We start from the raw sequence: 12,277 nt of genomic DNA on the forward strand, positions 1-12,277 counted from the left end.
TAAACTTGAGCTCTGATGTTCTGGACAATATTCTACCAATTTTTTCTGAAAGAATGTTGAATTCTAATAGAGTTACAGAATATATAGATCTTCAAAATAGGGGCAAGAAATGTTTACTTTGTCACATCAGTTATTATAAGAGTTATTACAAGAGACTATTTCATTCTATAATCATTGTTTTTAACCTATTTACGATTTCGTATCATTTTTTGTGACAATGTAAACATCAACTGATCTTAACTTGCATCAACTGCATTGTCATCATATAAAGTTTTCCCGCCTTTCAAATCAAAATCAGATATAAATAATTCGCCCAAAATTTAAAATTCCATATATTGTGACAGGATTAACCTCATTTCCCAATAACCAAGTGCCTGTATTAGCTTATAGCTAACTATTCAAAACAACATATTTTAGCGCTATGATGGGTACATCAACCATCAAATAATGAGTTAAAAAATAAAAGGGTTTTGAGGACACCTCACAGTAGAATAGAGGTATGGTATTCTGACTGTGACAAAGTTACCCAAATATTGCCTTGTAACCGTTCGAAAGATGGATCAAGGTACCCCATCCCCATCCCAAACTGTCACACAGCCAATGGGAGCATCCATGATCTACCCAGTTCAATCAGCTCCCCCAATGATGTGTCTAGGTGTGCCCAGGCTACCACACCACCAGATTCCTTTCTCTCCTCACTCTTATTATTAAATGCTAGGAGTTTAAATCCATCTGCCCACAGTACCTGCAGATGGAAGCTTAATGACCTTGTTGGTCATGTAGACGATAAACGACAATCTGGACAGCTCTACCCCTTTATTGCTATCACAGAATCTTGGCTTAAGTCACATATCAGTGACGCCCAGCTTCAGTTACCCGGATACTCACTTTGTCGAAGTGATCGCAGTAAGAGAGTTGGCGGAGGAGTAATACTTTACTCACTGTCGTCCATCCCAGTCTCGGTGTCGGAGACTTACGACGACAGCATTTGCCAGGGAATCTTTAATGTCTACCCTTCTGCTAAACTTTGCATAGCAGTTGCTTATAGGCCACCTGACGCAAGCTCAAGTAGTTTCTCAAAACTAATAGATAGATTTACATTCGCTATTGAGAACCTTGCACCTAGTGGCTACGACGTCTTTATAACAGGCGATTTCAACTTTCCCCAGATTGACTGGGAAACACTAAACATCATGAGCGGTGGGACCTCTGATTCAAATCTCTCCGCCCAATACCTGCTAAACTTCATGTCAACCCATCTGCTGAGTCAGGTGGTTACTGTTCCAACCAGGGGAAACAGTACACTAGACCTCGTCTTGTGTAACAATGATCGGCTAGTATCTGATGTAACTTGTGAAGCAACAGAAATATCTGATCATGACATGGTTAATGTACTGCTATCCTTTAACCCTGGTCTGATGGAGAAGGCTCAGGCTTCATATCTTGACGAAATGAGCTTCCGAGCCCTAGACTTTAATCGGGCAGACTTCGAACCGATTACTGAGATCCTGAACAGAGTGAATTGGAAGGACTTGAGAGACGCAAGCACTTTTGAAGAATTTCCCGCAGAGTTTACACGGACAGTGCTTAATATATGCCTGGAAAATGTTCCTCGGAAACGACCACCAACTGGCCAGCCGAAGCTTTATAATTCGCTGAGAAGGAAGAAGTCACGACTTAAAACCCGTCTCTCTGCTGCAAAGTGTGCCAATGACCTAGCTCGAATCAAGAAACTTGAAGACGAAATTGGATTAATTTGCTATGAGATCAAGGAAGCTATAGTCCACCATCTTGATAAAGGTGAAAAGAGAGCAGTGGATAAAATTAAAGTCAATCCTAAATACTTTTACTCATACGCTAAATCTTTTTCTAAAGTTAAGCACAATATTTCAACTCTTCTAAACCGTGATAAGAAACTGGTAACTGAACGGAAAGAGTTAGCTAATATACTGCAGCAACAGTTCTGTTCTGTCTTTAGTGACCCCAACTGCCCTGATAAGTCACTACCTACATTTACAGTATCACCTCTCACTAGTAGGGATACAGAACTGGTACTCACACCTAACCACATCGCAGAAGCTATATCTGAGATTAAGCTGGACTCTGCACCCGGACCCGATGGTATTCCTGCTATTCTCCTCAAAAGATGTGCTTCAAGCTTGAGTGTTCCGATTCATCTCCTCTGGTCTGAGTCCATGTATACAGGCATAGTCCCAAGTTTCTACAAGACTGGATATGTCACACCGCTTTTCAAGAAAGGTAGCAGGTGTGATGCTGCTAACTACAGACCGGTTACTCTGACCTCACATGTAGTCAAAGTCTATGAAAGAGTGGTTAGGAAACACATGGTTCAGCATCTCGAAACCAACAATTTGTTATCTGACAAACAACATGGTTTCAGATCGAACAGAAGCTGCTTGACCCAAATGCTCGATCACTTTGATGACATCTTTGAAGGGTTTACTCAGGGGAAAGACACAGACTCTATATACCTCGACTTCGCCAAGGCGTTTGATAAAGTTGACTTGGACCTTCTCTTGTTGAAGTTAAAGAGATACGGATTTCATGGCAAACTTCTAAGCTGGATCCAGTCATTTCTCTCTGACCGTGAACAGGTTGTAGTCCTAAACGGTGTTCATTCGAACAGTGCCAGGGTTCTAAGTGGTGTCCCTCAGGGAAGTGTGTTAGGACCACTATTGTTCATTTTGTTTATTAACGATCTAGAGCTAGCTGTTACCTCTTCTAAGGTAAGCTTCTTTGCTGACGATACTAGGGTCTCCAAACGTATCGATTGCTTTGAGGACTGTCTGCTGCTTCAGGCTGATCTGTACGGTATTCTCGACTGGTCACGCTGCAACAACATGAAGCTCCACGAACAGAAGTTTGAGCTCCTGAATCATCTCCACAATAGAAAGAGTACCTTTTCTGAACTCCCTTTTTACGTGGAAACTCTACTTTACAAGGTCTCCAGCGAGGAAATACTACATCCCGTTGAGAACGTTAGAGACCTCGGAGTTATGGTATCAAGCGATCTGAACTGGTCCAAACAGATCGGTAATATGGTCAAGAAAGCTAGAAGCACACTGTCATGGGTGTTTAGTGTCTTCAAAACTCGTGATAGGACCGTAATGACTACCCTATATAAGTCTTTGGTCAGAAGCCTACTAGAGTACTGTTGTCCGCTGTGGGACCCTGTTAAGGTGACTGAGATCCAGCTTTTGGAGGGGGTCCAGCGAACATTCACCGATCGTATTTGCGGTCTGGAAAATATGAACTACTGGGAGAGGCTTTCACATCTAAAGCTAATGTCACTGCAGCGCAGAAGGGAACGGTACACTATTCTGATGATGTGGAAGATCCTTCACAATGTTGTCCCCAATTGCAGCAATATAAGGTTCACAAAAACATCCAGACATGGTACCCGAGCAATCATCCCTTCCCTGTCTAGGTTGAGTTCCTCGAGCAACCAGACACTCTATGACAGCTCATTTGCTGTAAGAGGACCAAAACTGTGGAACAAAGTGCCTGATAATATTAAAGCTGAAGCTACGTTTGAGTCGTTTAAAGTTAGTTTGTCCAAGTTTATTGCTTTGATACCGGACAACCCTCCGACTTCCGGTTATAGCTGCAGCTGGTCTAATTCCCTGGTAGACTACTCGCCATCGAGGTGGTCAGAAATCTGATGACCCTTCCTGCTACGAGGATAAACACAACCAAAGTAACCAAAGTAAGATCCATGCCCTTTAACCAATGTTGTATCATAATTGTTAGATTGACCTAATCTACTATATTTCAGACCAAGGAATGATAATTAGACTGTAGACAACTACAGTTAACTAAGTCACACAAAATGTGACATTTGAAACATTATAGTGCTTAACAACAATAGATTTTCTTTCTGAGCAGTGCATATGGGAGTATGTGTTACGTGGCTAATGTTCAGAACTTCTGAACGTGCTAGGTTAATAGATGTCAAAATTAAGCCACTATCGTCGAAAACGCTATTATTTTTGTTTACCAATATCCTCAAACTCAAATGAACGTGTCCATATAGTAAAAAGCTTATTTTACATTTCGTTAGCATATCCAATATTCATGTGTTTATTATCGGATGTTTAAGTTTAACTATGTTTATTATGATTCATTGTAATATGGCAATAAAATTTAAATTTTGTTTTACTTAAATTTTGTTTTACTTAATTAAATTTGACGGGACTTTTAGGATATCTAACTCTAAGTTTGACCCATATCTATAATCTCTGAAATTTCTGTACAATTCTAAGAAGAATTACGTGAGTTAATAAAGGGTTGCGTGTGGGCAGTTACTTTTGGGCCACCCTGTAGTGTAGTAATCGAATTCTAGTCATTGGATCGTATTGAAAGTACATTACAGCACTAAATTAGTAAATTGCGTGTAAGATCGAATTGAAAGCTCAAACACTTCTTAATATACTTCATAATACACAGCTTCTTAACTGTCATTTGAACCCTACCCAGGTTCTTGGTTGTCCGGCTGTTAGGATGGTTATAATATGGATTACATCACAAATTATACGTCACTGATTGGGCCATGTGATGTGATACCTGTGGGAGCCCGGAATGAGAGATTCCTAGTTGTCGGTCACCGATTGAAAGTAATACTACACCTAAGTGTATAAGATTTAGAGTAGAGCGATACTTGTGTTATCGTATCCTACGCCCCTTCACAGCAAGTACTGCTTGTACATTGTACAATGTAGAGGTTTGCAGTTATATTTGTGTACGATACCAATTATTGTACCTTCGTAATTCACATTATTATACAATACTTGATATTGTACCCTTTCTATTTACGCATACGATACTAAGATATTATATCTATCGTGTTAGACTAGTGTTCGATACTTAATATACGTGAGTAATTATAGTTTTTAGTCGCTAAACGACTAAATTAGTGCAGTGTGTAGTGTGTAGTACTTGTGAGCAGGCAAAGTTTATCATTGGCACGCCCCGGGAGGACTAGTCTGGTTGCCGCCTTCTATTTCACACTAGCTGTGTTTTGCAGTTCAGTGTTGCTTTTCATAGTGCAGTGCAATGTGTCCCATAAATGATTTTAATTAACACGGTTTGTTTAAACTTAAAGCTATTTGACTGTGTTACCAGGCTTTGTACTAAGAAATGTGACTACAATTCAAAAATTCTAATTACTCTTGATACTTGTGTTACTAATGTGTATTTATGTAATTATCAATTCAAGTCTCCACGCCCTAGAGCCCTGGTTTGTAGGTCACTTCCCTAAAGTCTCGGGTTCTAGAGTTTGGACCGCACTTAAATAACCATTTCAAAAGGACACAGCGAAATATATTTTTGGAAACAGTAGACGAATAATGCATAAAATGGGTTTTATTGCACATGAGAAATGTATAATTAAAAAATTATAAATCTTCTACTACTCACGATATGTTAAAACAGTGAGCTGGCAAATTTGTCTACTGTTTTTCACTGCAGCTGTTTTCATAGGATGTCCACCCTGAATTGTTGGTTGAGATTAGATGAAACATAAACTCATAAGTCATAGCGACTATAATTAAAATAATAAAATCATGTCATGGTTATCACAGTCATTCTGGCAAGCATGACCTGATGACCGCGGCTCTTATAATAGTTATACATTCTATACTATTATACCCCCTTTACTATTTTCCAGGCATTAAGTCTCATCGGAAGTCGTGTATTGGGAAGTGGGTTTTCTATTACAATTGTAAATGAATGGAAAAGCGAGCGACCGGATTCATTATCAGTATCATATTGCATTTGCGGACGGTTATTCAAATTAATATATATATATATCATTTGTAGTTTTTACCTTGCTAGTTATGAGTAAATTTTTGCCTTCCATCAATTGAGTGCAGCTTTCAGTTTCAAAATTTTCAGTTTATTCAGATTTTTCGTTTTCGATATTGCAAATTTTTAATAAATCATGTTCAGATTATGGTGATAATGGATGTAAAGGTACTTCAACCGAATTAACAATCCAACCGTGTGTATGACGTGTCCCAGTAGCCAATCATAATATATATATATATATATATATTATATATATATCTTCGCGGTCCTTGATATACGAACGGCCATAGTTGGTTAGTACGCACGTTACGTAATTTTAAAGCAAATTGCAAACTTTTCGTCGCATCAAATAGTGTCTTTTATAAATCTTTAAAAAGCAACATTTATTTCCAAAATTGACTAGCTGGCAGTTTTCCTAAACGGGTGATATACTCGTAAAATATTTGTTCCAAATATTAGATTTAGACCGTCAACGAGCGAGCGTGCTAAATCACTCTACAGTCGATCTTCGAGATACAACAGTTCTAAAAGGGCCCCCGACAGTTGAAACCAACTTGAATCGATGTATTTTCGGACGCTGATTCCGAATCAACCCCATAACATAGGGTTAAAATGCTCCCCTGGCGAGATATTGGCGAAAAACTGTCTCGATCACGTGATATGACCGTAAAAGGAAGTTAGTCTAATTTCTCGTTAGGGTTAAGGTTTCAGCATATGCTTTTGTTAAGGATTGGGTTAGGGTTAGAGTTGGGATCAGATTAGAGGGTCAGGGTTTTGAATAGTCGTTCAGGGCCAGCTAGAGAACAGGTTGAAGAAGTCACGTGACAGTCGATCAGTGTAAAGTGATTAATCATCATCCGTCAACGAGTCTAACTCGGCATGCGTTCTGTTACGGTAGGTTATAAACTACAAAATTTTCCCCGATATTAGCAACCGTTCACGAATTACCATGGATGTAAACTTAACGGCACTTCGTATGACTTAACTTTGTTGTTTAAGTGAAAAGTTTAAATGTCTACCTTCTAGAAGTTTTAGTCTAGGTAGGTAATGGTACTTGGTAGTGCGCCATTAACAGTAAACCGACTGTAAGATGAATTTTTAGCGCTAATTTCTGCCAGCATATTGTAATTGGGTAACCATATTAATTCGTAGGGCGCTGCTCTACTTCTAGAGTCTCTAGTCAGTACTACACTAAAAGAGGGTGTGGTCAGCATGTGTGTAAAGAAAGGGAGTGTGGGAGAGAGAGAGTAAGGGGAGATCGACAAGATCCATGTTTTTGCAAACGGGAGCCTAAAACACATGTAATTATATAAATTATGTACGTATTTACAGATTTCAGGGCCTCCAAATACTCTGACACGACAAGCACTGATAGATACGCCACAATAAGCTTTTAGGAAGGAGAAAACTTTAGTGTTATTGCTGCTGAGGCTGTTGGATACCCTAGTAAAGTAGTAACCACCCTAGCAACCACCCTAGTAACTACCCTAGTAACTACCCCAGTAACTACCCTAGTAACCACCCTAGTAACTACCCTAGTAACCACCCTAGTAACCACCCTAGTAACTACCCTAGTAACTACCCTAGTAACCACCCTAGTAACTACCCTAGTAACTACCCTAGTAACCACCCTAGTAACTACCCCAGTAACTACCCTAGTAACTACCCTAGTAACCACCCTAGTAACTACCCTAGTAACTACCCTAGTAACTACCCTAGTAACTACCCTAGTAACTATCCTTGTTTCGCTCCACCCTTTAGTGTTACTAAAAGGAACCTGATTAACCATAAAATGGTGTCAAGACTCAATAGACTAAAATAATTATTACCTATTTAATTCGCGTTTTTAACACCACTTGGGGGTCCAAATTTTGGGCTCTAAAATCCTATCTTTTACGGTTTTTGCGGAAAGTCGCGTTAAAGTTGATGCTCTGGTGTCAGTAAAATGGTACGGATCCATCCATATATATCGTCTCGCTTTATAATTATATATAGTAAGATTATTATTTTAAAAGGATACTGAGCGAGAAATATCTTTTTGGAAATATGAAATAGTAGACAAATAATGCATGTGTTTTATTGCACATGAGGAATGTTTAATTAAAAAGGTATACATTTTCTACTACTCACAATATGTAAAAAATAGTCAGCTGGCAAACTTGTCCACTGTTTTCGCTGTATAAGTTTTCATAACATTTTCCAGCCTGAATGGTAAGTTTTGATTAAATGAAACATAAAACTCATAGCGACTTTAAGATTAAGTATGATAATAAAAATATGTCGTGATTATTAGTATACACATATTTTATTTAGTAAATACCCAGTGTTTATATAACGTAAAGTGAAACATCTCTATATACCAGGTACTTCGATATAATTACATCACCATCCTATTTTCTAGATACCAGGTTCATTCTATACCGTTTCCTACAAAATAACTGAGATATTTTTATATAAAATGAAGTCGACGTCTCTTCTATTTTCAGAAATATAGGATGGCCCACTTAGTGTAAAATAAGGTTGGCAACCAGATCAGTCCTCCTGGTGCGTACCAATGGTCAACACTGCCTGCTCACAAAGGTACGGTAACGAAGTGGCGTACACGGGTAATTAAAATGTACAAGGGTACGATAGAGAAGTGTCGTACACGGTACTTAAAGAAATATACGGGTACGATATCGAAGTCTCGTACACGAATACCTGCAAATCTCTAGCTCTCAAGCTCTGCAATTTCACTTTAGCTCTTACTGGCTACTGAGTGCCGTATGACTTTAAAAGATCGAATAACGTTGATCGAGTCCTAAGTTAGGTAAGAACAAAGGAAACAGGGTGTTCGAACAATAAGTCTCGAATGGCAATAAATTACTATTTGATCAATCAACCAAGACTAGTGACTCGAAGGCCACGCTACACTGTTCTCGGAAGCGGTAACTTTTACAACCTTACCGTTAAATGCTCCTCGAAGAACTGCCGCTAACGGGGCAAGCAAACACTAACAGCACTGGGTCACGTGACATCACATGGCGAACCACGTGACACCGCGCGGCCCAGTCTGTCCAATAACCTAACTTAACTAGCTAACCTGACTAACACGTGCCTTCCTCCGCAAAACCATCCATAATCTATTACACTAATCTAATCTAATCTTACACTAATCCTTACGGTTATTTAACACTTATACTAGAATATTCTAAAAGATAACCAATACCACCGCTATTTTTATGACAAAGATCTGAATAGTACACCTTCACACACAAAGGAAATTTTCAATAAACTAGAAATATTAGCTTTACCGAACGTGATAGCTAAATGTATATTATGCTTAATGCACAAAGTTTATTCTAACACTGCACCACCAAATATTATAGGAATGTTCACTGTTTCAAACTTAAACGCACCTAGAAGAGAACCTGAGTTCTTTGCAGTACCATTTAATTGTTTATGTAATTCAGACAAGAGCATTTCTTACATTGGGCCTAAGTTATATAACAAACAGTCAACATTATTAACAAGGACATAAATGATAAAATACGTCACCACTTGCCTACAAGACAAATTCCTAAATTCATTCAAGTCTACAGTCAGCAAGCATGTGCTTACTGCACAAGCACTTATATTAACCCGGATGACAAGGACTGGAACAACTCAAATTTCGTACTTTTAGAAATTTAAATAATTTGGTACAACATACGTTGATCATAATAACGAGCAACACAACTTTAACCTCATAACGAACTATGACTATCTTCGAGCATTTTTTACAATGCTATCGATACCGCGCAATTTCACTGTCATTTACAACTTTTAAAAGATAAAAATATCACCGCGCATTCTTCAGACCCTGTGTCGCTGTTCTAAATTTATGTCAAGAGATAAGAGTTATTTAAAATTCTTAATAGCACTATTTAAATTTGCTAATAGCATAATCATATTTTATACATTATTAATATTTTATACATTGTGTGCATATATTTATATTTGATTGTAATTAAAGATTTTAAGGCGTTAGTGCCGCGAGTAATGCCTTCGGGTAGTGCTCCTCAATCAATCAAGATCTAAAAAGCCTAAACCCTGCTGCAACCAGCTTACCATATTACACTACACTGATAAGGTCCGAAAATGCAGATCCTTAAGTTTTTGCGGACCTACTCGTGAAACAATTATATTTTAACAAAATATGCAACATGCAGGTGCAATGGGCGGGTTAAAATTAAATTAGGTTAAAAATGTGGCCGATTGTTTAGTGTTCAAAATAAATAGGCCGAAATCTGTTAAAAAATCTACAGCATCCGAAGAAATCCTTAAAAAATGTCTGCGTTCAATATTCTGATTCCGGGAAACATTCTCTTTACGCGATCAGCATCATATTCTACGATGAGATGTTGTTCATTTGGAATTGAGTTATAATAGGCATGTCAAGGATTGAAGCCTAATAAGACCCTAGCTAGACGGTACATGATGCGTCATGTGATGGTGTTTTTGTTTTAGCTAGACGTGACGTCCTGAGCAGTGGCGTAACGTTGCCTGTTGGCGCCCCCCCCCCCCCCCCCCCCCCGCCGAAAAAGCGCCCCCCTGTTGGTGCCCCCTCCCCTTTTGGTGCCCCTCCCAAAAAATTGAACAAATTAGGTGATTTTAGAGGATACGCCGGTAAAATCTCTAAAAAAGTGTGTTTCTAGAGCAAAACGCGCAGTTTTGCTAGTACTTAAGTTAAGTTTTCGAAATTGTCCAACATTCAAACGACGATTTGGCGCCCCCCTAAGACGGCGACGATTGGGATAGGGTAAGGGTTGGGGTCAGAGTAGAGGGTTTGTGTTTTAAATAGTCACCCACCTAAAGAACGTGTTAAATCAAATCACGTGATGCTCTGTGCTTATTTGCCTCTACACTCTCAGGAGCAGGAAACGATCCTAGGAATACAAGGAATACAAATTTAAAATCTTAAGTTACAATAGTAACTGTTAAGATAATAACAATATCATGAGATTTAAATTTATTATATTAATATAACTTAAACTAAAGTGACTGAGAGTAAGAGGAGAGATAAGGTAGTAACATTTTCTTAGGTGTATTATATCAGACCGGGAACACTGTAACAAAAAAACAAAAACGGAGTATACGCACAGAAAGGTATTTTGGTTAAAGAACCGAGGGTGCTATCTTTCAGTTCAAGAATTGTTTCTGGCTCACGGAAAATGTTATCAGAATAATATTTGATGACTAAATGTTATGCAGTAACATGGAGGTTTGGTTTATTTTAGGAAGAGATTAGTAGAAGAACCTTAATTCATCTGACGTCCAATCAAAGCACAGCTGGGAGGTCACGTGACAGCAACGTCCGGTACCCGGGTTGAAGCGGTTTATTGGAGGGTTATCAGATTATGTGAAGTGAGCGGCAGTGCTGATTACTAAAGTTTTATCGATTGGCTGGGACCCTGGTAGTGTTACTGTTAGGTTAAGGTGTAGTAGGGAGCACAACAGGAGTCACGTTGAAAGGAATTATATTATGTCTCGGTCACTACCTTGGTATTCAGTATACAGACATGTCTTTCAGACACAGCGCAGCTTCGGTATCACGTGACAAAATGAGTCTAGAATAAACCTTGATATATCAGTGGTTAAGACGATTATAAATTGAGAGTGTGATGGAGGAACCCTGGTCACGGTTAGCTCGTGAGTCACGTTGAGGGATAATTTGTCATATAATACACTAAATTGCCACAATACGGTCTTGGGTTGTGTCGAGCTTGAGGCGTTATCTAGTTCAAAATGGCAGTGGCGTAACGAAGGGCACCGTCGACAAATCTTCGTTTGAATGTGGGACAATTTAAACTACTAAGCTAAACTACGGTACTAACAAAACTGCGCGTTTAATTCTAGAAACAAGATTGTTTAGAGATTTTACAGGCGTATCCTCTAAAATCATCTAATTTGTCCAATTTTAGGGAGGGACGACAAAAGGGGAGGGGGCGCCAATAGGTCGGGGGCGCTTTTTCAGCGGGGGAAGGGGCGCCAATAGGGGGGGGGGGGGGCGCGTTTTCAGCGGGGGAGGGGGCACCAATAGCCATAGGTGGAGGGCGCTTTTTCAACGGGGGAGGGGGCGCCAATGTACGCGACGCCACTGCAGGACGGGGTGTGCTTGAGGCGTAATCTTGTTGAAGACTGATTGTTTTAAAATTTGGGGTGGTAGTATAAGTAAACTTTAAGTTTAATGATTGCGATGTCTCTGGCAAAATTTGCCAATTTTTGTTCTCTTGGATGTAAATTTAAAGAGTTTTCCTAAATATAATATGTAAGTAAAGATTGTTACTTAATACTAGTACTACCTTCACCAAAACTTTATCGGAAATTTTATATAAACAATTTGTTAAATTAGCTTCAACAATTGAACATGAACAATCCAAAAACCGTTTCTTATGAATGTAAGCAAAGACCTCGTGAATCATTCGTCATC

General features: G+C 39.0%; 2 protein-coding genes across 2 annotated transcripts in view; one reads left to right on the forward strand and one right to left on the reverse strand.

Annotated features, from left to right (window-relative positions):
- Nucleotides 1-12,277, reverse strand: part of LOC134825514 (uncharacterized) — a 68,804-nt gene that overhangs the window by 14,347 nt on the left and 42,180 nt on the right. The gene's annotated exons all lie outside the window — the stretch shown is intronic.
- On the forward strand, nt 556-3,808 carry LOC134824834 (uncharacterized). Its single transcript, XM_063836810.1, has 3 exons — nt 556-647; nt 743-3,566; nt 3,797-3,808. Exons 1-3 carry the CDS (start codon nt 556-558, stop codon nt 3,806-3,808), a joined length of 2,928 nt encoding a protein of 975 aa, XP_063692880.1.

Source organism: Bolinopsis microptera, chromosome 13 (genome assembly GCF_026151205.1).
Source record: "Bolinopsis microptera isolate Bmic1 chromosome 13, MBARI_Bmic_1.0, whole genome shotgun sequence".
NCBI classification, from domain to species: Eukaryota; Metazoa; Ctenophora; class Tentaculata; order Lobata; family Bolinopsidae; genus Bolinopsis; species Bolinopsis microptera.

Excerpts from the sequence above, each read along its gene's own strand:
- LOC134824834 (XM_063836810.1), top strand. The coding sequence starts at position 556 with ATGGATCAAGGTACCCCATCCCCATCCCAAACTGTCACACAGCCAATG. Across the intron at positions 648-742 it reads CAATCAGCTCCCCCAATGAT|TACCTGCAGATGGAAGCTTA; the intron begins GTGTCTAGGTGT and ends ATCTGCCCACAG.